The sequence below is a fragment of the Dysidea avara genome, chromosome 15, assembly GCF_963678975.1.
Source record: "Dysidea avara chromosome 15, odDysAvar1.4, whole genome shotgun sequence".
NCBI classification, from domain to species: domain Eukaryota; kingdom Metazoa; phylum Porifera; class Demospongiae; order Dictyoceratida; family Dysideidae; genus Dysidea; species Dysidea avara.
In genome coordinates, this window is record NC_089286.1 from 3565760 (window position 1) to 3591399 (window position 25640).

Sequence of the window (25640 nt, forward strand, 5' to 3'; positions counted from 1 at the left end):
CAGGGACTTCCACTAAATGTAAAACTTGGTTGAAAACAGGAAAATCCTAGATGCAGTTTTACGAGTTGACATTGAACATACAGCCTGCCAAAATAATAGCATTTGGGGATCTGAGACTTCAATCTTGCTAGCCAGAGAGTATTGTCAGTGGTACCCCACTAGGACATTAATTTGTTCTCACAGTACCCCTCTGCAAGCCATTTCATGTCACACACAACTTGTCTCTTATCATACTAATGGCTACTAGTAACACATTAGTACCTACACCAGAGGTACCTTCATGTTGCCAACTATATCATTACCAACCGATTAGTGGACACATCAGCCCACAATGTCCACCAGCCACAGGTAATCATGAGGATAATGACTGGTAATAAATGACACATCAGGTACACAGTGAGTACCCCTACACCATTACCCAACCACTAGGTTAGCTTACACTATATTATAATAAATTATTAAAAGTGTTAACACACTCAATATACAAGTATGATAAGTGACACACACACACTGAATATACAATATAAGATATTAAGTGACACACAGAAGAGTGGTCATGTTAAAAATGTATACTGGCTCATTTCTTGTTCCCTCCTATTACTGAAGTATAGTCCACTGACCAGTAGTATGGTGAGTGATGTGATCTGGAATAGATCAATGATACAGTATATTTCAATTACAACAAAATGGGAATATTTTTACTATTGTGTTCTCTGTTGATAAACAAGTATGATTGATTAACTATTGCATGCAGTTCAGAGAATGTCTGGTAACAATACCACTACAGTTACCTGCTTACAAAGCATCTAATTTGATTGATATCATATTGATATCACAGAATGGATTACAAATAGACTGTATACTACTAGAACCAGTAACACATAAGGGACTGCAAGCGTAACTCAACCATGGTACACAAACCTGGTACAACACATCAGATGTTATAAACTGCTAAATGTGTCACTTAACAGATAAAATAGCTGTCAATAAAATATATTACATATTGCTGAAGTGTGTATTATAAATGGCAAACCTAGTCAAACTACTGCTACTGCTACTGCTACTACCACTAAAGAAAAAAGTTATTTCAGTATGTGAGATTACTGCTGACAAATATTTCACACACTTAAAAGTAGTGTGGTCTGAAACTTTTTGCCATACGACCTTGTAACAATTCCATCAGTGATGGTTCTGTTAACTTCATGTGTGGTACTCTTACTACTGGACTGAATGATACACTGTCACCAGACAAGGTCAAGGTCATGATTACATAGTCCAGACCAAACTAATTCCCTGTTAGCTACAGAGTTCAGTGACCTTACAATAGTGTACCTGTGACAACATCAGTCAGTGAGGTACTACAACACTAAAGGTCACCTTAGTAACAAGTGTCAACAAACACTGTCATGTTTATAGGATACCCAGTAACACTGAGGTGTTGGGACCCCATGTATGTAACTTGACACTAAAGTGTATAGTAACTGATAATGTTCCCTACCTAACAACTTTCTTTTGATGTCACTACCACACTACCTGTAGGTGAAGTGTCATTATTATTATTATTCTGGTAATACATCTTTCATTGTGACAATTTTGTGACTACCTTCAAATATAACCAGTTGTAGGCATCAGTTAGTAGTATTTATACAGGGAAAACAGTTACTATAGAACTGTCCTCATGACGTGCTCTATAGTGTGGAAGTAACACTTCACAGTTTAGTGTGATAGCGTACATCAGGAATGTTTGATGGAAGTCTCACTTGTCAGTACCAATTGATGATAATCACGAAATATAAGATCAACCGCCAACTACTTAAAAATAGCTTGTTGAGGTTTGACGAATTCATACAAATCAAGTTCAAAATTTCTAGTTGTGAACACAAGCCTTAGGCTCACTAAAATATTACATATGCTGTGTCTACTGAGAAGCCCTTCATGTATAAGAAGATCCCTTCAGCTCAATGGCAACCATTTAGGGATGAAGCCAAAAGATTACTTAATTAATGTCTCACCTATACACACCAATGGAGAATTGTGAGAGAACTAGAGATAGTCACAGGCATACTGAATAATTGAGGGGACAAGCCCATGAAATATGGAGTACAACACACAAACAAACAGTTACTAAGTTACATGTAAACAATCCAGGGAGTTTACTATAATGATTATCATAGAGGGCACACCAACTACATCACACCTCTGACCACAGACCATTGGTCACACACCCAAGGGGTTAATGATGAGTAGGTGACTAGAGTTAATATAAACAAATTGTTTTAAAACAATTAATCATGACTTTCCCGAAGAAAATAGTCTTGCCAATTTTAAAGAGTATTTTGTCGTTTAATAACATCTGGTAACATTTGGTTGGCAGGCAGAATGCAATTTCATGGCCAGCAAATTTGTCATGTATCCTTACCAATGGTTAATTGTTCCATCCCAAGTGATGTTGTGTAATTCATTAAATTTAACGTACTACTATATAGCGGGATATTTTCAAGGGTGCCGGATCCAACAATTTTATTACTTTTATTACATATTTATAATCTACTTAGGTAAATGCATGCTCTGGCAATGCCAAAGTTTCAGCCTTGTATGCCAATAACCCTACAAAGTAGCAAGAACAGAAAAAATGATTTATGCAGCAAGTATAGGGAAAATAAGTTACAGCCGTTTACTAAAACAAGTGCAGTGAATTACAGAGTTGAAATTTGCAGTATCGTGTTCACTGTGAATAGGAGAATCGATTACTGAGTAAGTTTTACCTTGTGTCATCTTTCTTCACTACATACAAAGGTGAATTCAGTGAAGAAAGATCTACCACTTCAAACCGACATACATACAAACAAATGCCCATAACTCATGTATTACATCTACTGCAATGAAACAAAGATATTTGAACTCCTCTTGAGTAGGCATATAAGACAGTAATACACCCATTGTAATCGATGCTTTATACTGTAAAATATAGGCTTGCGCGATTGTGTTGGGTTTTCATAGATCTGGTCACATATTTAACAAATGACCATTATTCAAAATTTCGAGGGGTTTACTTCTTCAGGGTCTCTTATGTATTAAACAATGCTGCCATTGGGACCAAGTTGCATATTTTAAGGGGGGTGGATTGGAGTCAATCCATCCCTTCGAACACTTACAGCTACATGGTAACTATGTTGAGCAGAATTTTAGCAATGTCAGAAAAGTTACAAATAACACCAAACAGCTTTTTGCCACACATAGCTACAGAGAAAAAAGCAGCTGGCTTAGAAAAAAACAGAGAAAGGATATACTGTACAAGCTAATGCCAATGAGGTCATAATATTACAACGTGAAGAAAAGCAGGCTGGGAAAATGACTAATAAATTATACAAGAAGCCAACAGATAGTAAAATCTGAAGCCATATTTATACATTATGCAAGGCTAACAGTGCAAGTAAAAATGAAACCTAAAAAGGCTAATTTGTCATGCACGTTCAATAACAAAAAGGAAGTCTCAACTGGAAGCAGCAACAGTCAGTTACATAAACTGCACCCTTATAATAGTGGCTTTGTTATAAGGTTACTCCTACAATCACTATAAGGATTTATCACACATGATTGTGTATATCCTTCCATGCTAGACCAGTAGTGGCACTGTACTATCAACATGACTCTCCTTTGTAATTGTACCATTGTATCAAGTCATAAATCACGTATGTCCCACGTAAATCGCTAGTTAAAATTTATATAAATCTGCCACCAATCACATTGTTGTTGAGATACAGTGATAAGCAGTGATGTAATGAAGGCACTTAATTGTGTCACATGAGCATGTATGGCTGCTATCAGGCAGTACTATTGAAGATGTCAATACGCTACATCATGAAAGAGACTGAATATGGTTGTATTAAAAGGTTTGAAATTTCTGTCATTCAGTGGTCTGCATCATAAGCAAATTTCAGGATCAAAAAAGTTGTTTAAGTGTTGTAGCAACATATAGCTACACCTGATAATACCCTATAATTGTGTTAATAGAGGTTACCACTTTGTTGACGTCTACATGTTGAAAGATATTAATTCTTAATAAAGAGTTAATGATGTGAATATAATATTATTCAATCACATTCACACAGCATCATGGAGCTATCTGACCAGAAACCTACTCAACACTATCACCTGTACACATCCTGTTATGGACTAACATCCTTGGGAGAGCAGTGATGTACTGGGGATAAGCTGGAATAGAAATGAGCTCAAACCACCTGCCACAAGTAGTTGGTATACAAGGCTGGTTATGCCACTGGTAAAACTGTGTGCATATGTGTCGTGTTATGTAGTGAAGGAGTACTGAGTGTTAGGGAAGTGTCACTGTACGAGTAGTGTAATCACTATGGATTGACATGTGCTTTCAGGACAACTGACTGAAAGTACATATACCCCACTCATAAGGTAATAAATGAATGACATGGTCTAGTGGTACATTGTCATGGGTGCCTTAACCAAACCAGTTAGAGGATGAAACTTGAAGTGATGGACTTTAAATATTGCAGTTCAGTCACATATAATTTGACCAGCTAAAAAGAAAAGCCAAAACACCCTAATAAAGCAGTCACTACTGTAACATGTCAAGCTAAAGTGGAACCACTTGACAGATATTCTTAACTGTGGTTAACAAACAACACCAGTCTAACAGTGTGCATAAGAGGCTAATACCACACTAAAGAGGGCGTAGTCACTGTAGCAATATCACCTCAATACGATGTACCCCCACAAGATGTCTGCCACAAATGGGTTCCTCTAGACTTGTTATAGAGAAATACATTTTGAGATCAGTCTAATCACAATTAGTAGCAATACAAGAACATTACACATCACACACACATCACTACATTATCATGTAAGAAATGATGTCAATTACAACACCATTAACTCCATAATGACTATTATCCTGTAATGAAGTGTGTACTAGTAGGGGTGACTACTGGGAAGGAGTGTTTGATTGTTGACATGGCAACCAAAGGCATACACGTCAAAAGGTTTGATGTGTTAAAATGAATATGTGAAATAATGTGTTTTCTCAACATAACATAATCATATTCACATGAACATATGTTAGCTCAAACATGAATAACATCTCCACATACGCTTATAAATATCACACAGCCCCCATATTATTCAGTAAGGTGCAATATGTTAATATGGTGGCATAGAAATTTGGCTACCATCTACTTTGAAATGGTACAATTTCCGTATTGGGAACAACAGTTGATAAGTAATAGTTGTATCATGGGCCCAAGTGATTTTCCTGATATGTGCACCCAAGCTTGAGGGCCATCAGGCCAGCGTGGGTGTACATATCAGGCAAATCACGAGGGCACATGATACAACTGATATGTATGATACCAATTGCAGGCTAAGAGCCTGAGGACGATTAATCACCCAAACCAACACGAGACTGACCACTGAATTTACTATATAGCCCAACTTGTGAAATTCGATTATGGGACAGTATCAACTAACGTTGTGACTATGTTTGGGAAAGTCCTAAGGAAAGTTCAATTCAGTAATTTTAAAAACCGCTGCATCATTTTACAGACTGTTTACAACATTTACTAAACATCTATAGGGGTAAACTTCGCTGTAGAGTGTTTATCTCATGTGACTTGAAAAGTGGGCATGGTCTATATTTGAAAATGCAGTAAACTGCTGTAAATATATGCTTTAGCACAAGTTCTCGCCTTAAATCAACATTTCTCAACTCATAGGATGGCAAGGGCAACAAATCGCTACTGTCTGAGTGCTATGGGATGCAAAATCAGATGCATGGTATTCATCACTTGACCAATAATAAATTCCCAAAATTGATTTCGACTTGAGTTTTTTATATAAAGAAATTGGCAGTGCTGCTCCTACATCAAGGCCATGGTACATTAACATGTACCATAGCCAGCCATGGTTTAACTTAAATGTACCATGACCAGCCAGGGTTTATGAGATATGCACCCTGAAATTTGCCTTTGAAGTTAGGTGGCTTCATGGTACATTTTTAATGTCAGGAACATGATTTAAACATGCGCTATATTATTGCATTTATAGAACTTAGCATGGGCGAGATCACACTTTAGGGCAACAGTGCTTCATTGCCCACAAAGAGTACTTTATAGCACTGCAAAGAGTACTAGCACTTTTACGGTGCAATAAAACACTTTGTGGGCAATACAGCACTATTGCCCATGTGCTTTAGTGCAAGCTATTAATAGCCTGTGGCACTCATGCCAGTACAACTAAACACCCAAGCTGATAGCCTTCGCTGTGTTGAATGATCAATCACCCCAGCCAACATGAGTGTTACCATTGGATTGCTTTCATAGACATACCTAAATGCTTAGATGATGGTAGAAGGAAACGTTGCTTGTTAATGTAAACAAACAAGTCCTGAAGATATCACAGTAATACTTCACCGTATGTCACAATATGTGGGTTGTGACCAACACCTGCCAATGAACGTCTACTATGCCAAACTATAGTGAACTATGCGTGAGTTACATTGTTAAACTAGTTTGTGTGCATTCAGGCTGCTAATAATTCGTGCAACGTGTGTTAATTACGAGTCCTTGTGCATGGTGAAGCTACACAACTAGAAAGTTCCATAAATTATTTAAAGCATTGCCTTGCTCGTTCGCCTCGTGCTTTATTAGCATCTGGGCCATGCACCTCGTGCTTTATTTTTCATATAGCACTCACGGCAATGCTTTAACATGTATACAGAGCCTGAAATTATGGTCAGACATCTGCCATTTTCTGACCATTTCTGGCCAACGCCTGAACACTTTTAGGAAATTTTTGTACAGTACTATCGAGTATGTCCGACCAAATAGCAGGACTTGTCAGATCATTTCCAAAACACAATTTCAGGCCCTGTATACATATTCCTACTCTCGTAGATCATTGCTGATTGATTCTGTCTTTGTGACCACCGGTATCAAACAGTATGGAAGTATTGTTAAGTAGGAGCCCTCCCCACCCCTCCTGAAATAAACAGGCACCCACCAAAACACTGTTGTTAAAAACTATCATAGAAACATCGTATGTGACGAAAATCACTTTTACAGAATAGTCTCTAATATCAAATCCAGTGTTAAAAACAAGAAAACACAGACAACTGAATATCCAAAATCACCAAAACCAGAGGAGGTTGGACAAGATTTAAGCACTACTAAAAACTATTACTGATAATTGCATATTTCCAATACCAAGACGAAGATTAAGTGATAAAGAAGTTAATAGCAATAGCCACACCACTATACAGTGGTCCCTCGATTATCCGAACTTGTTGGGCCCTGGGTGTGTTCAGATAATCGAAAAGTTCGGATAATCAAAGCCCATTCATTTATATACAGAGCCTTGCTCAATTACTCTAATAGAACGCACACCTTATATAAAAATACTCTAATAGAGCAGTCATCGCTACAGTTCGGATAACCGAAAGTTCGGTTAATGAATGGCCGGATAATCGAGGGACCACCGTACCTTTTTTTTTTGTGTGTGTGTGTGATGTACAACAGAATTCTTATTGAAACACGAGTGCTCAGGAGTTTCCCATTCTCTAATCAATTCTCCGTGAGGCCAGGCTGGCGGCATCTGCTTCTTTTTGTCAGATTACTTGGAGGCGATTTCGGCACCTATATTACTTTCTTCAATGTTTTATTGGAACTATTTATTTACAAGCACGTAAAGTGTCCTTATAGATCCACCCATCAATTTATCCAGAGATAACTGACAAAACTTGCAACATGTGATCCCTTAAGATTTTGACAGTGATTTACGGGCTTGGAGTAGTGGGGTTGAATGGGATAGATTTCCCTAATATACTAAACTTGAGGTGCACTTTTGAATGGTGCTTGTTAAAACTTCGCTGAAGGCTTGGTTATACTTTCAATACAAATATATGCACTCATGAGTCGTATCCAACCTCCTCTGCACCAAACCTGATTTTTGGTCTGTATGGCATGTAATTTTTCTGGTTGGCTACCTTCTGTGTTTTGCCTTTCCTTTATCCATGGTCATCTTAAACATTCATTTTCCATATTGCTTAGAAGACAATATTTAGGTATTACAAAACTGTTTGAAGTTCTTAAACTACAGACCACCGGAAGCTGCACACTTATTAAAAGATCAAATGGGACCACACCACTAAACAATCAGAACATGCTACCATGACCGTAATGATCAGAGCAGCCCCTTCTTTTAATGATCTATCAGCTACTATCAGCTACTATCAGCTACTATCAGCTACTATCAGCTACTATCAGCTACTATCAGCTACTATCAGCTGTAGTTTAGCTATAGAAAACAAGAAATGGCATTGAACCACATGCTCACCATTGAGATTGAGATACTCTAATAAAGCAGTCACAGCCACACGTGTATTTAGTTATGCTGTAACACAAAATAGGTAATACAATTATTAACTTAGAGTTCAAACAATAAAACTAGTGGAACAAGAGTTGATGGTAGCTACCATACAAAGTGACATTAGGCGCTGGCTAAATTTGGCCAATACCATGACCTCACCTACTTTTCACCACCCAAAGAATTATTTCACTTGTGAGCCACTTTGCTTGTTCTATGTGGCTATACAATTTGATTCACTATATTTCAAGCATGTAAACCTGCCATGATGGAACCAATCAGTCTCTTGTGTAACTCTACACCATCAACACCCACTGAGCCATTGAGCTAGAGTCCCGCCAGTTTGGAAGTACGTGTCATGGTATCCTCGAAATGTAGTTCAGACATAACATGAGAGCTACAACATTCCAGAGAGCCTGAATTTGTTGTTAGTTGATTGTATGATGACTAATGGTAGACGTCTCTACATGAGGTAGTACACCAGGTATAGCAATTATTAAACTCAGGCATACACTTTGCAAATGATTCTCGGCCAAATTGTATTTCGCCAACAGTGACATTTTACATGATTCACCATATTTCCTCCAATCTGTCCTTATAGTTATGTGGGAAAATCCCTACTTTGTCATTGACCAGATGGTGGTGGTGACATGGCAATGTAGGGATTTTCCCTCATAGCTACCATAATGCATATCTTGTTTCACCACTTTAACACTACTTTATTTTCGTGCAAAACAATTTCATTGTAAAAAATTTGTGTAAAAGCATTTTGTATGATTTACATGAATGGCTGTTTTATTACAGTATCTAAGTTTTTAAAGCAAAGTTTTCATGTAAGAAATTTTCATTCAGTTTACAACAAAAAAAGAGCAAATTACAGTATACTGAAAGTCACCTCTCTATAAGGCTACATAATAATGACGAACTGGGTGACATCATAAATAACAAACATCACATGATCACTAATGACATCACATGATCACACTTACAGTGAAGATTGCTGACAGGATTAATCCACTGAGTTCAGTGACAATGGCTGACTGGTCAGTAGAGGATACTCCAGGATGATCATATAACCAGTTACCATTATCATTGAGTACACCACCCATACTTGTCAGGTAGATCAGGGAGAGTATGAATGACTGAATGACAGTTAAGTTACAACTTGTATATCATTGAGGATAAGGTCACCATTTATAATTAATCTGGAGGCAAATGTTTGTAGGATGACTGCTCTATTAGAGAGTTTTGACTAACAGCCGACTGACCATGGATCCACAGCCTCCTGTATGTGTGATTAGCGAGACCTGGTCACTGTGTTGTAAGTGGCTAACCACCCGCCTAATAAGGTTACTATGTAATAAAGCCACCTGTCTACAAATACCCAATTATGTCATTAGTATACAAAAATGTAGTCACCTGAGTAATAAAGCCAGACTGGAAATTCTGACCAGAACTTGAAGCAGTTCTTACAATTACAACAAAGTCGCAAGATAGTTTGTGAAGTTCAATAAAACACACCCCTGAACTTCCTAAATGCACAAAGGACACATTCTATGGTCTCACAAGTTCAAAATAATTTTGGCCGATCAAAACACATAAACAAAGCAGCGCTAAAAGTGTCTTCCTTTGCAGTTGACTTCATTAACCTGTGACAAAGTTTGAAAAAAAGTGACTGCTCTATTAGAGAGTTTTGACCATCACAGACATAACATTTGTATTGATTAGCTCTGTTGGTATTTCATCAGCTTGATTTCTACTTGCACAGTAATAATGCAGTGGCTGGTTCAGATCTATTATATACTATTGAAGGATACAATTGCCATGGCAACCATATTGTGGAAGAACAGTGTTAATAGTATCACACCAAAAGACACACCTCCTTCAATTGCCACCACCCATAAAAGGAATGATGATCGGCTCACACTAGGGCTGGACTCATCTGTATCCCTGTAAGATGTTGATGAGCAATATGTCCACTACACACATCACTTACCATTCTCTGTCAAATGTAAACCCAGCAATGTAGATGACCCAACCAATAAATGAGATTATGCTGAAGCCATAATAAAACTACAAGATGACACATAAAACCGTCAACACAGCATATAGCAACTACAACAGTTAAAAGTTGTATCCAAAACATTTATATACAAACAAAGGATTTATTTGGGGTTGGCTGCCTTACACTGATCCCTGCATAACAGCAAGAGTGTAGCAAACAGACAATTGTGTCCAAACCATATTGAAATAGCCATTGGGATTGCGAACCTAATAACATTTACTGAATATAGCGGAATTATGCATATCTACTGACATGGTAAGGTCAAAAACACACGAGAAACCCACTAAAAGTTGGCTTGGGAAACATGGCGTCTGTTTATATAGGCCTACAGAAACTAGAACAAAGCCATTCTAAACTAAGTTACTCACACGGCACTATTCTCAAAGCAGCTCTCCTTAACTCTTGTCTTTAAACTGAATGGCTCACTCGAGGGCAACAACTCTTCATACAATTCCCTCGAATTACAGAAGTATTGTTCATGTACACAATGTTCCAGACCGTTTTTTTGTGTTTAAACTAATTAGTTTAAGGTGAATTCCCATAGTCTTGGTAACGGGTGAATCCCACAATACATTACGCATTAGGCAAAATGATGAACTGGGTTCAGAAACTGTGCTGGGCCCACGTATCCGCTGCAGCTACAGCCATGAAAATAAGGTGGAGTATTCCTTAGAGGTATGTGAGTAATTAGCAGACCATTTTTTGTTGGTACCACTACGTAATGTTGTGGGCGCTTCGAAAATACACGAAAATCACTGTGTCTTCACACCATTTTACGTACTTTTGGGGGCGTGTCCTTTAAATATTGATTATTAACCAAATAAATTCAATATGACACCAAACAAAGAATTTGATTGGGAATTATACTGTACTGTTGGCAAACTTTTAGCCTGTGGCCGCTAGACACATTGAATGCCAGGTGATTACCAACTTGTTGATTAAATAGTATAAATCAGTAAGTGCCTGGGGGTGTTATTGGTCTGTCCACCTGAGAATTATCCTTGGTTTTGATATACACAAAATATTCACTGATGATGTTGCAATAAATTCAAGTGCTTGCGACCATGGTGACTTAAAATTTTGGCAAACCATGTGTAAGGAATTTCCAAAAGGTTGTAGTCAAACTGTAGTTTCAAAAAGATACTGACTACACAAGGTCACTTTTTGGCAATAAATTTCCTTTTGTGTAGGTCACCCACACAAAATAATTATATCTGACCACGCCTCAGGACACTTAATGCTAGCACACAATGACACATTAATAGTACCTATACTGGCAATGACTTACTCTTCTGAACAGTTTCGGCTTAGCCATGACACATCTGACGAAACAGCGTCCACAGTACTGGCCACACCAGCCCGTACAGCCACACGAACACCTCTTAGAATAGTCCTGGTCTTCTTGCAAGTGATACCTGGGTGTTAGCAATCCAGAACGAGTTGCTTCAATACTATCACTAGTGTTTTCTGAAGTCATGTGATACTGCACATTTATTAGAATAATAGCCCCGCCCCTGTTATTGCACTATATCCCGCGCAGCAACATAACAGGTAAGTTCACTTGTACGGTGGATATGCTAATCATGCGTGTAAACTGGCTAATTGTTGCGGTAGCCATCTAACGTAGTTTATCATTTTAATTTTCTTGCTGGGTATCCTCTAGTGAAGCCACAACATGTCTGATAGCAACAGTTCGGAGCAGAGAGTTATGGCGGTACAACAAGCCGACGCGTCCATGGCCAGTCTACAAGCAGATCTGGAAGGAAGACGGGATGAGAGTTTGGCACAAATACAAGCTGCGTGTGACGTGTTGCACAAATGTGTAGACGAGCGCATGCGCGTGTTGCGGGAGAAGGTGCAGGAAGCAGCAGTTAAATCACTCAACTTGGTCACTGAGCGGAGAGGAAAATTGTCAGCGATTAGCGAGAAGTTGCAACAAGGTGAGGGGGATACCACATCAGAGGAGATTACGGAGATAGAGAAGCAGTATACAGAGCTGCAATGCGGAGTGGTCAGAAGATTCTACCAGTCCACTTCACTATCACTACCAGGACTAGATGGGGTCACTAGTAGCATACAGTCACTAGGAGAGCTACAGGCCACACTACTACCAGTTATTGACCTGAGTAAATGTTCCGTGGAAGAGATTGATGTCCCTAAAGGAAAGAACAGCAGCTTCACTGTGATACTGAGGGACGAGAGGGGTCAGATGTTAGGAGGTTGTGCAGATGTGATCAAAGTTGAGGTGGTCTCTACTGGGAAGGGAAAGCTACCATCACAAGAGATCATCACTATCACAGAATCCACAACAGGTGGTCGCTACAATGTCAAGTACAGTCCTAAACATGTGGCTCCTTATAAGGTGAGCTGTGTTGTTAAGATATGTGACCATGTCCTCATGTTATCACACATTAACTGATCGCATTTTGTCTGTACTTGTATCAATGTAGTAGTAGTTTAAAGGATCACACTGTTTTCACTGAAGCTGTTACAAAATACTGACTGTTGAACTTATTTGTTGACAGTGTGAACTTGAGGTCAAAGTGCAGCTCATTTTATGACCAGAAAGCATTATACTATTAATAACTAGCTGTATATGAGCTACTACAGTTTTCCAAGTTCTTGCAAGGCAAGGCGTCATGCGCTAATATTGTGTCAGTATATGTAATTCTTTAAATGTACATAACTACACCCGTAATGTCTGTGGCCGTCAAGTTGTAGCTACCTATAGTCCTGTGAGTTTTTATTTTGTTTTTTGCAGTGTCAGTAACAATATCATGAAAAATAAATATAGCAAAGTAATTTAAATAACAGAGGACAGTTTGGCTTCAGCCTGGATTAAGTCAATTGGCATTGATGTTAAAGATTGTTCAAAACATCCCTTAGAAGATCTCGATCCTCCTAAAGTCCTGTGATTCAGTAGTTGTCACTGAAAATCCGCTGTTGAACAACTGCTCACACACATGCACATGATGTTTTGCTTTGTAATAATGTGGAAAACTGCGATAAGTTCAACTGAGGTGCCTACTTTGAAATATTGTCAGTATATATGCACACAAAGAATGTATACCGGCACACTATAAAACAAGAATAGCTATAATATACACGAACACCAAATGAGTGACTGCAGTAGATGTTGCAATAATAAGGACAGAAAAGCAGCCATGCTAATAGCTGTTCAATCACCGTAATAACTCTCTTACAGATCACGATCTCAGTGGAAGGCAAGCAGTTCCCTGGAAGCCCCTATTCAGTCCAGCCATTTTGGAGGGATTATTCACAGCTTGGTAAAGAAATCAAGATGGCTGATGGCTTCACCTACCCCTGGGGCGTTGCGTGCGGCCCTGATGATGAGATCATTGTCACGGTACCTCACAAGTTACAAATTATTGACCGACAGTTACAGCCTCTCAAAGATTACGGCAGTGAAGGATCAGGTCAGGGGCAATTTAGGGGACCAGCTGGACTAGCATTTTATGGGACTTCCCCTGTAACCCTTGCTGTTAGTGATTGTCGTAACCATCGTATCCAGAAGTTCACATATTCAGCTAACACCATTACCCCTCTGGCGGTGATTGGAAAGAAGGGTGATAAAGATTTAGAGTTCAATCTTCCTCGAGGCTTGGTCTTTACCAGTGATGGTAGTTTAGTAGTATGTGACTCTGACAACCATAGAATACAACTGATGTCTCGGAATAACAAATTCGTGAGGGCATTTGGAGAGAAAGGTACAGAGCCGGGACAGTTTAATGAGCCATATGATGTTGCTATTAGAGATGATACCATCTTAGTCACTGATCGGTTAAACCATCGTGTACAGTGCTTCACTATGACTGGACGATTTAGTCGTACACTAAATATTGCTGATAACCAGTTTCCTCGAGGCATCTTTGTATCAGGTGATAATGCCGTTGTCATAACAACAGGTTCAGGTGGCACTGATAAGATCTTGGTGTGCAAGGAAGGAGAAAAGTTGTTCAGTTTTGGCAAGAAGGGACGTGAACCAGGAGAGTTTAACCTTCCAATGGGCGTTGCCATGGATAATGAGGGGCATGTCATTGTCACTGACCACTGGAACAAGAGGGTAGTGGTGCTCACATGATCCACTAATCACATGAGCTGACATGATACATTAACACACATACAGACATTTATTCACATTATTTTGCGTTCTACTCCACACATTGCACATGTATACTGTTGCTACTATATAATATGCTTCTTAAGAAATTAAGTCACTTAAGTATTTCCCCTAATTTGATCTGTCATTTACATACTTAGGAAATCAGGGAAGCTGTAGTTGTAGAGATCATGTTGTCTGTCAATGTGTAAACAAAACTCTCTGATGTGGATAGTGATTGTCCATTAACATGTTTCTATGGCTTGTAAGAACTTACCTGCTACTGGTACGGCTTCATCACCCAGCTAACTGGTAAGGCTTCATCACCCCGCTACTACCTCATAAAACCTTAGAGCTGCATAACTGCATTTCATGCAATTTTTATGCTACACTTAGCATGTAAGCAATGTACCCTTAAAATGTTTAGTACAGTTTGTCCTAAAGTAATAGGCACCAAGTGATTATACCTATAGCAGAATCCTACTACAGGTGTGATATCAATGGTAAATCACACCATAACAGACACTTTATCTATAGAGATCAGTTTTTCAGTTATACAAAACAAACTGATTACAGGAATAACTGGCTGATTAATCAGTTACCTGGTAAGGTATCACAGTATTAACCAGTGGTGTGCTGATCATTTCTACATATTACAGGTGTCCTTATTGCCAGGTCAGTTAATGTACAGAGGGATATTTTGAGAAGTGTCTGGATTATGTCAAAATGTCATCAAGTGTCCACAATTACATGACATTTGGCTAGAAGTCTTTGAAACCAAAACAGCGAATTTTGTGTCTCGGTAACACCAAAAGGCAAGGTGATGCCTGCAAGCACTGACATGCTCATTCCATGCCATATAATCCCATACTACATACCAGATATTCCCATACTACATACCAGATATTCCATTCTGATAAAAAGCATCACACTTTTATCTGTCTAATAAGATTGTCTAGCTTTAATAATCTCCAAATGTGTCATTTGTGTACAAAATGAACAACCGTCTAATGTAACCATCTGCACAGCAAATATTTAGTAAGAGATCGGAACAGGCCTCACCACCAGGCCACTACAAGATTGTAGTAGTAGCATCATGTGACCATTAACCACACCCACCTGTAGCAGCTCATACAGTATGATATTATTGAATGATGACAATATGATACACTAAGATGATACACTTAAGATGTACTAGTTGAGTCATTAGACACTTTCATACACATCCTAGCTAGTAATGATGATAGTTGTAACAATGAGGTGAGTCCTTCGCTGATCTTGAGGTGTGTGTAGCCAATCTCCTACAGTAATGAACAGTGATTGGCCACTTGAGGTGAAATGCTAACATTAGGGATTATCCCAAGTATAGTTAATACCACTTTCTCATCTACTAATGCCAGGCTGATTTTTAATGTTACTGGACAACTGAATTAGATAGCTTGCATGTCTCAGAAGATTCTACTATAGCTAAAAAGTTACTACCTTCAACCACCAATAAAATCACTATTGTGATAAGGAGAACAACAAATGTAAGACTCCACAAGCAGGAGGTGATCAACTACATATCTTATATCGACATAACTCTCTAATATAACAATCACTTGATAAATTTGTACCTGCTATCTGTAACAAGCAATAGAACTCTTCAATAGAAGAAATCTAGTCTCACTTGGCCAGACCATATATTAACTCAGCACAGGGGCTTCTGTATAACTACCTGTACCTAACAATTTGGTCCAGCACATCTTGGATACCAAATTTGTTTTGAGAGATCTGGGATAACTGATAGCAACCAAGGCTGTTAACAGGATGAACCAGTTGTCAATGGAGCCACATTAAAATTTGGGGTTCAAAACCTAAGCAAAGCAAGGTGGTTACTGCTTCTTGTCAGTCACAGACATATAGTTGTTGCTTAGAGACACAGCACATTTCTCACTTTCACAAATTCCAACTTGAGGTATTCAGGCATCTGATGGTTCTTGCATACTCTGAAAATATTACCAATTATATCAACAGCAGCATAGCCTTTGTCCCATAGAGATTTTAATATTTTATAAGCCTCGTCGATGTCACCATTAATACAATGATCAATCATCTCTTTGATCAATAGAGGGTGTGGCTCATCACACACCTGACAGGAAGTGATGTCATCACCAGATCATGTGATCCACTACTGACCTTGAAGACGTTGTCAGAGTTAACATGGCCAAACCCAGCGTGTGTTGACTGTAGGTTGTTGAGGGCCTGAAAGGAACATTACATGTGTACCACAATTATTGGTGTTCATTTACTATATAGTAGGCTCTCAACTATCCAACCCTGTTTTCCCAAATTTGGAAGTGACTGTTCTATTAGAGTATTTGAGCACAGCTAAATGTATGGGCTTTAGTTCACTGAACAATTCACTTATTTATATCACTGCTGAGTTCAGATAACTGAGGGTCCACCATACATGATTAAGTACTAACAATAAGATCATTATCTATTTGTTTGTGTACCAGAGATATTTATCATTCCCACTTACAACATTGAAACACGAGGTCAGCACTGGTATTAAATTGTTGGAAAGTATTACATTATGTCAAATGTCCAAGTTGAATTCATGGCCATGTATCAGAGTTCAGATATGGATACACACACACTTCACAAGTTAATGTCACCAACAGCAAACAACACTGATATTACAACAGATTGGTACATGTCAGATAGCTGATATATACCACCAGTGACAATGACAGGTGTACTACTGCTATTACACATTGTAAGGCTGCACAGATCCAGTGGAATAATCAAACAGGCTTCACAGACTGAAGTTGACACTAACGCTGTTGTGTAAGTAAACCTGATTTGACTCTTGCTCACTGACCATAAGCTGGACATTATGAGTAAACAAGTGCACAATGTACAGTACATTGAGAACAGTACATGAACCAGCTGAAATATACAATACTGCAGACACAATGTGTGTACTCTTCTGGCCAGTAATATCAATCCATCATTAGAGCAAGCGTGTCAAATGTAGCATGGTAAGTAGTAGCCACATGGTAAAGCGCAATGTGCCCACAATATGTGCCCAACAAAGCATAGCATTGTGTACACACAATACTTACTTGTCTCATATCCCCCTGGGCAGTAAACACAACAGCCTCTAGTCCATCATCAGTCTTGCTCACCTGATCATAAGATGTAAATACTGGATCACATGATGATGGACGCACCCACCTTCTCTTGATCACAAACTTTCATTACCCTGGTCAATATCTGAGCATCACTCAACTTGCTGTACCGTAACACGGCACATCGAGACTGGATCGCCTCTAATGAAGAGGTGGACATGGAAAATACACACCACACACACGTGCATGCACACACAGACATGGACATCACACTCATCCACGTCACCCATTTCCACTGGGCTGTTTAGGAAAACAGCAAACTTTGGATTTGATTTAGTTGCCGTTGCAAATTTTGGATTTCAAGAACATTTAAAAGGAAACACAAGCATGCTATAGCAAACGCCAAGACACACCCCTGTCAGTACACACCGACAGACAACACACATACCTATAATCTGGTCAGAGTTATTACAAGCTAGTGCAAATCTCGTAGTCTTAGAATAAATCTCCATCGTCCTCCTCAGTGCTTGTTGTGCTCCATCAGTCATGCTGCAGTGATCTTGCAAATAACCAGCCACACCCACCACTAATCTAACCTATCAGCTTCATCCAGTATAATAATCTTATGTTTGCCTGGGGGCAGAGTGACCTTTTGATGAGCAAATGACTTTATCTTGTTTCTCACAACATCAATACCCCTAGATCATGTGGTACCACAGTTAGTAATGAACAACAAGTAGTGTAACCTAACTACACTTAGATCACGAAACACAGTGTTTGTGATGGCCAGGAAAACAGGCAATATTAGCTAAATGAATGTGTGAATGAGTTCTCACCTGTCATTGGATGCATTCAGCTCCAACACAGCTTCACGATAAGCTGCCCCCAGTAGTGTCCTAGCTAGACATTGTATACTTGTGGTTTTTCCTGTACCCGGGGGACCCTGCACAAGGATCACGTGAGCAGAGATCAAGTGATCTGATCACTTACAGCAATGATGATATTAGGGACATTCCCTTCCCTGGAGAACACCTGTAGTGCAGCAGTAGAATTACTAGTATATGAAGTACAGCAATAAAATTTATAAGGAATCCAGTATATACATTAAAAGAAACTGCTGAATGCAGTCATTCAACTACCAAGTTACTATGGAAACAGCTGATGGAGTATATACTCTAGGGCCACAGTGCATCTGTAAGCAATTCTCTCCTTATCTACCCCAACAAGTTATCACACATCATTAAACGAAACAGAAGTCGGTCCTATCTGCTGATAATCACTAGGGGTGAAACAAATATTAAATTTTAGGTATTTGAATATTCTTCAAATTAACGAACGAATTAACAAATTATTCTTTAAGAATTTTCTGTATAATTAGGTGCTTGAAAGGGACAAAATTACTTTGATTACTACTAAAACTTTAAATGTTAAAAAAGAAAAGTCCTTTACATGTATTATTAAGATGAAAAATTATATTTTAAAATGACAGTTTTCAATTGTCAAAATGTTTTCAAGGTTAAATGTGTACATTATCCGACTAACGAATATTTAACGAATAACGAATATTTCTTAACGAACGAATAACGAATATTCGTACTACTCGTTTCAGCCTTAATAATAATCACACAGGCCACAAGTGTGTACCAAAGCCTCAAATGTGTGGCACCACTGGGGATGCTATCAACAATCCTTCTTGACTAGCACCCTTGGACATCATAACAAGCGGCAAATTCTTATTCGAGCACACACACACACACACAACTGACTCCCGTGATGACATTTTACATATTTATAATTACTGATTACAATTGTCATTATAACATGACAATCACTGAAGTAACGAATGTGTACCTACAGAACTAGTGACCTTGTTAAGGGCATTTTGTTTTGGGAATGTTGAATTCTGTTTTCTGAGTTACACACTAGAGAGTAAATGGCAGAGAGGTATTTATCATGACCCTACAAAAATCAATATCCTCTTGAAGCAGCAAAGCATTACATGGTACAGGATTGCCTCAATGTGAACTAGTCTCATGTGGTCAGACCCTACTTCCTTTAGGTGATGGTTATCGATTTTCATTCAAGTTCCCCCTCAAGAAAGGGTATATATACCAACTTGTTATCAAGCTAGAGTTCGATCGGGGTGTTCAATCAACTTTCGTCAAACTTCCTTTTAAATGTACGTACTGGAAATGGCATGATTGCCAGTAGCAGTGGTAAGACAGAGGCTGTTTTCTACAGCTGAAAGACATGGATTGATTCCTTGTGAAACTGAAGGGCAAATTGAGCAAGGAATCAATCCATGTCCTTTTCACCTGTAGAAAAACAGCCTCGGTGTCTCTACCAGTAATCATTCATGGCATTTCCAGGCTTGAAATTTATGTGCATTGCAGTTGTTATTAACACCCCTTCAGGGTGTGAAAAAGTTGATTCTGGACCAGTCGAGGGGGCACTTATAATTGAAAATTGATAAGTGTCACCCCGACTAAAATAAATGTGGTACAGATTACACGCGCACAATACACTATGCATACCTCCAATTGTCGAATAGTATCCTCATTGCCCACAACATCAGTTAACTTCACTGGTCTGTATTTTTCGATCCTGCAGAATGTAACTGCGCGAAACTGTTAGAATTAAACACACGCGGTATACCATGGCAAATCGTGTGCGCCAGTCTTTTGCGACTTCTGAACAGATTTTTCTTCCCCTGTGGACGCCTTATCCACCTCCATCGCCTCTGGCTGATCGCTGGACATTTTAAAACTACTACGTAACGCGCCAAACTGTACTCGACGCACGCGCAAGGATAAGAGGTGGAGATGGTACAGTACAGCAGAGCGGCGCCCTCGCATAGGACTCGTGACGAGATCATATGATTGTCACGAGCTGAAGAAGTATGTGACCCTTGGTATGGACACTATACATAAAGCATGAAAACCAACTCTTCACCACAACAAGCCACACGGATTCTGATTCCAGTGTTTGCTTTGACTCGACAGAGTAATGAAGATTCTCATTGTAGCTGCTGTTCTTGTTGCCGTTTGCTACGCGCAACCTCCTCCACCACCTGTAAGGCCAGTGATTCCAGAGACATTTGATTCTGGAGTAAGTCACATGAATGAGCCACTACTAGATAGCTAGATTGCATGACTGCATCTACAGTACATGTTTGAGCTTTTCAGTGACCTATCACTAAACTGCCTAGAGCAGCTCAGTAAGCTTAAACAGTGGTAGCTTAGTACAATTGATTTATAACAGCACAAGCTATTATTTCTGTATTATTCAGGTGGAGGTAACATACCATGAGCAGGAGACTCGTAGTGGACGTGGTATGTTTTGACTCATAGAATTATATAGTTACTCTAGTGCTATATACCACACACACAGGGTATATTGCACGTAATCAGGCTAAGAATGAAGGTGTTGAAGACTTGTATGCAGTAGTTGAGGGCAAGAATGAGTCAAGGATTCGCCTGGAACGCTATGACATGGTTAGTTACGTAGTTAGCTGAGTCTGTGTTTGTGTGTATAACTAAAAAGTTACATTGCAATCACATTGTATTTTCAGTGACTATTGGGGGCAATTTTTCTAGGTTTTCAATTAAATGTACAGCCGGTGTGCATATGCATGCCAAAAAGCCGGACAGCAAAATAACAAATACATGTACAGAAGACATTACCGTGTAATAAACATTTAATACAACTCTCTCTTGCTGAATTATTCACACTTTCTACATGCACTTTGCAGAAATATATTCTAATAGAGCAGTCACTTACAGTCAGAAAAGTAGTCTAAAGTAGTCAGCTCTTGAGTTGATTTTGAGAGCATATAGCATAAAGGGACTGTACGTTGGCTATGTGACTTAAGGTGTTCTATTATGTCACGAAAGAAGTGCCATTAGGCAATCATTGAACACTCAGCTGGGCAACACTACTGACTCTGTGGAAATTGCTTCATATTTAGATACATGACTCAGTGTAACGAACGTTTTTAAGCAGACCAGTTATTCTTGCCCTTAGGTAGCAGTACCACTGGGTAGCCTTGAAGCACTAGTTACTTGTACCAAAAATGTGGATGACATCACTGTAGCTAGTAGCACAGTGACATGTGGGACAATGCAAACAGTTTGTGACTTGTGGTCTCTTACATTAATGTTGAGCATAATAAGCTTGTTTTCTGGGTATTGCTCAAAAGCATAGATAGTAGGTTCAGTGTTTTCAAAGCATAATTGGCTCAAGCCTACCTAAACGATATCACCAGAACAACACTGCTTACACAGTATATAATATAATATGTTTACTAAAGCTATATACATCCACTGACATGCTATGATATCACCCCTACTGACATAGATTATTAATCCCACACACTATGCTGTAATATCCAGTATCACCACCTGTTCTACCATAGATATTATACGTAACATGGATTGGAAACACGCATATAAATGTGTGTTAATAAATGTATCCTATCCTATCCTTGTTACGGTGCACAAAATAAATTAGTTTATTACAGCTGGAGTATTTCACTCTCTTGTAAGCTACTAAGTGGTGTTTGTCATTTACAGCTGGGAAAATTACCATCTAAATTAACTGGAGGCTAGCCTGGTTAGACACATTGGCTCTTGGCGAACAGTAGGATGGCAAAAAAAATCGTTGTTAAATTGAATTATGGTGTTACGGAACAGTTTTGTAGCTTTCCTGAAGAAACTAAATGTTCAGTACCACTTCTATTCTGTTGCTTGCACCACTTATAACAGGTACGATGTAAATAGACTAGTTGTATTACTGTATAGCTCTTCCGCTTCAATAAAACAAAGCCAAAACAAGCACTACATTTTGTAATTATTTTACCCTAACAGAGTAAGACTTCAGTTAAAGCTTTATTGCAACGTACCAAGTATTTAATAGGCAATGCAAATACGGCCATCACTAGTTGGTTAATAGCAGCGCTGCTGAGATATATAAGTTGATACTCACCTGCCACTATCCACCTGTCGCCAATGGTATTGCCTCAGATATCAGCAAACACACCCGTGTTCTTGTTCAGTACACAACAACGTTGAAACCGGGTCACTACTGCTGACCCGGATGACCCACTGACCCGGATAGCAATCCAGGTCAGACCCGGATGTGACCCGGATTGATTAAAGCTGAGACGTGTTTCGGATAGTCTCGGGCGAGCGAACGAGTCTACATTTTGAGCGTTTGATTCGTGTTGAGTAAATATTGCAACTTCAGCCTAGCTGTAGGTTGAAGACCAAAAAAAAAAAAAAAAGGTCTTCACCTATTGACAATAGCTACCCCTCACCATAGATACCCTCAGTTTCGTGCTAAATACTGCACTTACTAACAAATAGGCGTGGCTGAGCATATGTTGGTAATGCGATAAGTGGGCGTGGCTCATGAAAGAGCTACGCGATAGCGTTTATAAGTTCCACGTCGTCAAACAAACAATTTCGTTTCTCACGTGATCCAATCCGGGTCAGACCCGGATAAATTGTAAACCGGGTCAGACCCGGATGACCCGGAGAAAATGTGACCCGGATGACCCGGATGACCTGACCCGGTTTCAACGCTGGTACACAACATAACACACCAACAATGTAAAATTAACGTCTACACTACTACATAACCAAGAGAAAAGGCCTGTGAACAGGCTGTCAAAATCTTTAAAACTAGCGCACCGTAGCAAGGACAGACGAAATTATTTATGCACGTTTCTAATCCATGTTACGTATAATACCTATGGTTCCACTATACAATGCCATGGTGAACAACAATTGATGAGTTTGTTCCTAAAATCCAATCATGATTGGAACAATTTACCACAACATATACATTTTCTAACCATTTGTTATATCATCTTTGGCTTTCCCAATAAGGCCCCCCACTCTGTAGAGGAGCCATACTGAAATAGTAAATCTTGTAAGGTCAAAATCAATTCATAAATCTCATGCTACCATTTATTGCAAGCTCACTTGAAACAGCCAAGTCAAAGCAGCTGTCTGTGTTGCTGGTGTTCAAACAGCTTTTAAGATTTTGCAACCATCTGCAAAGGCCAAAATGGCAAAAATCAACAGTGAGATACCATCAAGGATTATTCTCTGCTTAAAAAATACAGCAACTAACAAGAGAATCTCAAGTTTTCCTGCCCTTCCCTTGTCAGCTCCTGGATAAGCCTTGTATATTTACACCCTAAGCTTGTATTTGCTCTCTGTATGATTGTATAATAACATGCTCTGGAGCTGTGATGTTTCAGTTCTCTGCACTGTGTTCTCAGCTAAAGCTGCCTATACTCAATCAATCAATCAATCAATCAATCAATCAATCAATCAATCAATCAATCAATCATTCAAAACCTTCACTTCAATATGTCACTGATAACTGGCCTCTCTTCCATACTAGATTTCCTTGCTTTTAAAACTTTCTTCTCAATCATAGCTATCTCCAAGTACGTAGTATTCCTATGAATTCAAAATATCACATGTCCTACCTATGCAATGTAACAAATACCGAGTATTCAGTAGTTCTGCATGGGCCTGGCACATGTGTAATACTTATCACTGTTTCTTGCTGCCTGCTAGATCTCTGACTGATTCCAAGTGCCATTCAAGGCTGGAATCAGGCATAGTCTCTTCTCCAGCTGCCCAGGTGCTTGCATGATCAAGCACATTGGCAGCTGGAGATGAGACTATATTCTGGCATCATGTGCAATGTAACAAATCACATTATAATGATTTAGTTTCATTGCTGCTATTATTCACAATTGGTGCAATCCTCAAGGGATTCTTCTGAACTATATCCACTGGTTGTGCTCTCATAGCTACATATATCTGTAGTCCAACATGCAACCAATGCCTGGTTATTATTATGCACGGTCATAATGAAATAATATTTTGCATTACTAAACTTGTTTGCCGACACTCATATAGGGTGAAGAGTACTACATCAGGGGAAGGTGAGATCACATTACACTATTAATAGTTGATAAGATGGTACACACATTTAGTGGAACTGATGAGCACTGTGAGATGAGGAAAACAAATGGTACTACCCTACCTCCATACTGGGGATGGGTGAAGGATGCTCATTATTATGGTCAAAGAAAAGTCCGAGAAGAGACACTGGAAGTGTGGGAGTATGACCATGTATGTTGTCTGTCTGATCAATGTAATATCTGTGTCATCCATCCTGTTATATGGTAGGGTCCTGGAGTACGATTTGAAGTGTTGGTAAATGCTGAAAATGTGAACGTTCCTCGTTATCTCAATTCTGAGCTTGGCAGTGATAGGAGGGAAATCACCTTCCAAAAGTTTGATGCTATCGCCCCACAAGAGGCTCTCTTTGTGGTACCCAAAGTGTGTGGGGAGCTCCTGTAGAAATGGACACGAACAAAACAGCTATCACTACTCTCTGTTAACAATAACAATATACTGTTTGTAATTATTATAGTGACATTGTTTGTTTACTGTTCGCCCTATCCATACCAAAGTAGTTAAACTGTGAAAAGGGTGTGATCTCCCAAAAAAACCAGCCAGGGTGAGATCAAAGGTGGCCTCCAAGAAACAAATTATTGTTCATGCTTTATACCCCAGGTGACAATGAACTAATTGTCTCGCTAATTGTAAAGGTACCGAAACAAGCAACCAAATATTATGTAATTTCACCAGCAATTGTAAACTGAGACTTAAACTTCTCCCTTTGATGACTTAGCCGATATCATGTTTTTAGTGAAGCTAGTTCAACCATGTGAAATTTTCTTATGGTCTTACCCGGCCGGATTTGCAGGATCGATATAAGATTAAATGGAATAGGATAGAACAATGGAGTGTAATACTGTTTCACAGCTTAATCAGGGAAACAATAAAAGTAACACTCTTTGTAGATCCTAACTTGTGTCATCTGTCAAACTATAAACTGAAGAATTATTTTTGGGAACATT

General features: G+C 39.0%; 4 protein-coding genes across 4 annotated transcripts; 2 read left to right on the forward strand and 2 right to left on the reverse strand.

Annotated features, from left to right (window-relative positions):
- Positions 1 to 430: 430 nt before the first annotated feature.
- Positions 431 to 11964, reverse strand: LOC136245398 (uncharacterized). The gene is made up of 5 exons (XM_066036921.1): positions 11745 to 11964; positions 10388 to 10464; positions 10209 to 10341; positions 9381 to 9533; positions 431 to 644 (listed from the first exon to the last, which is right to left on the reverse strand). The coding sequence occupies exons 1-5, from the start codon at positions 11931 to 11933 to the stop codon at positions 555 to 557; spliced, it is 642 nt and encodes a 213-aa protein (XP_065892993.1). The 5' UTR covers positions 11934 to 11964; the 3' UTR covers positions 431 to 554.
- On the forward strand, positions 11941 to 14712 carry LOC136245396 (E3 ubiquitin-protein ligase TRIM71-like). The gene is made up of 3 exons (XM_066036920.1): positions 11941 to 12007; positions 12120 to 12818; positions 13662 to 14712. The coding sequence occupies exons 2-3, from the start codon at positions 12132 to 12134 to the stop codon at positions 14556 to 14558; spliced, it is 1584 nt and encodes a 527-aa protein (XP_065892992.1). The 5' UTR covers positions 11941 to 12007; positions 12120 to 12131; the 3' UTR covers positions 14559 to 14712.
- Positions 14713 to 15715: 1003 nt separating this feature from the next.
- LOC136245404 (replication factor C subunit 2-like) lies at positions 15716 to 20510 on the reverse strand. The gene is made up of 11 exons (XM_066036928.1): positions 20348 to 20510; positions 20227 to 20296; positions 18683 to 18724; positions 18529 to 18635; positions 18289 to 18390; positions 18141 to 18241; positions 17799 to 17893; positions 17687 to 17749; positions 16755 to 16820; positions 16513 to 16707; positions 15716 to 15877 (listed from the first exon to the last, which is right to left on the reverse strand). The coding sequence occupies exons 1-11, from the start codon at positions 20449 to 20451 to the stop codon at positions 15761 to 15763; spliced, it is 1062 nt and encodes a 353-aa protein (XP_065893000.1). The 5' UTR covers positions 20452 to 20510; the 3' UTR covers positions 15716 to 15760.
- A 59-nt stretch (positions 20511 to 20569) lies between these two features.
- LOC136245406 (uncharacterized) lies at positions 20570 to 25198 on the forward strand. Its single transcript, XM_066036929.1, has 6 exons — positions 20570 to 20800; positions 20982 to 21024; positions 21083 to 21186; positions 24631 to 24656; positions 24708 to 24846; positions 24904 to 25198. The coding sequence occupies exons 1-6, from the start codon at positions 20699 to 20701 to the stop codon at positions 25075 to 25077; spliced, it is 588 nt and encodes a 195-aa protein (XP_065893001.1). The 5' UTR covers positions 20570 to 20698; the 3' UTR covers positions 25078 to 25198.
- Positions 25199 to 25640: the final 442 nt, after the last annotated feature.

Excerpts from the sequence above, each read along its gene's own strand:
- LOC136245396 (XM_066036920.1), top strand. The coding sequence starts at position 12,132 with ATGTCTGATAGCAACAGTTCGGAGCAGAGAGTTATGGCGGTACAACAA. Across the intron at positions 12,819-13,661 it reads AACATGTGGCTCCTTATAAG|ATCACGATCTCAGTGGAAGG; the intron begins GTGAGCTGTGTT and ends ACTCTCTTACAG.
- LOC136245398 (XM_066036921.1), bottom strand. The coding sequence starts at position 11,933 with ATGACTTCAGAAAACACTAGTGATAGTATTGAAGCAACTCGTTCTGGA. Across the intron at positions 9,534-10,208 it reads ATATGGTTGCCATGGCAATT|TCATTCATACTCTCCCTGAT; the intron begins GTATCCTTCAAT and ends ACTGTCATTCAG. Across the intron at positions 645-9,380 it reads TCCTGTCAGCAATCTTCACT|ATCACATCACTCACCATACT; the intron begins GTAAGTGTGATC and ends GATCTATTCCAG.
- LOC136245404 (XM_066036928.1), bottom strand. The coding sequence starts at position 20,451 with ATGTCCAGCGATCAGCCAGAGGCGATGGAGGTGGATAAGGCGTCCACA. Across the intron at positions 17,750-17,798 it reads AAGTTTGTGATCAAGAGAAG|GTGAGCAAGACTGATGATGG; the intron begins GTGGGTGCGTCC and ends TCTTATGATCAG. Across the intron at positions 16,821-17,686 it reads CCCAGGGGGATATGAGACAA|GCCCTCAACAACCTACAGTC; the intron begins GTAAGTATTGTG and ends TGTTCCTTTCAG.
- LOC136245406 (XM_066036929.1), top strand. The coding sequence starts at position 20,699 with ATGAAGATTCTCATTGTAGCTGCTGTTCTTGTTGCCGTTTGCTACGCG. Across the intron at positions 21,025-21,082 it reads GGAGACTCGTAGTGGACGTG|GGTATATTGCACGTAATCAG; the intron begins GTATGTTTTGAC and ends CCACACACACAG. Across the intron at positions 21,187-24,630 it reads GCCTGGAACGCTATGACATG|GGTGAAGAGTACTACATCAG; the intron begins GTTAGTTACGTA and ends ACACTCATATAG.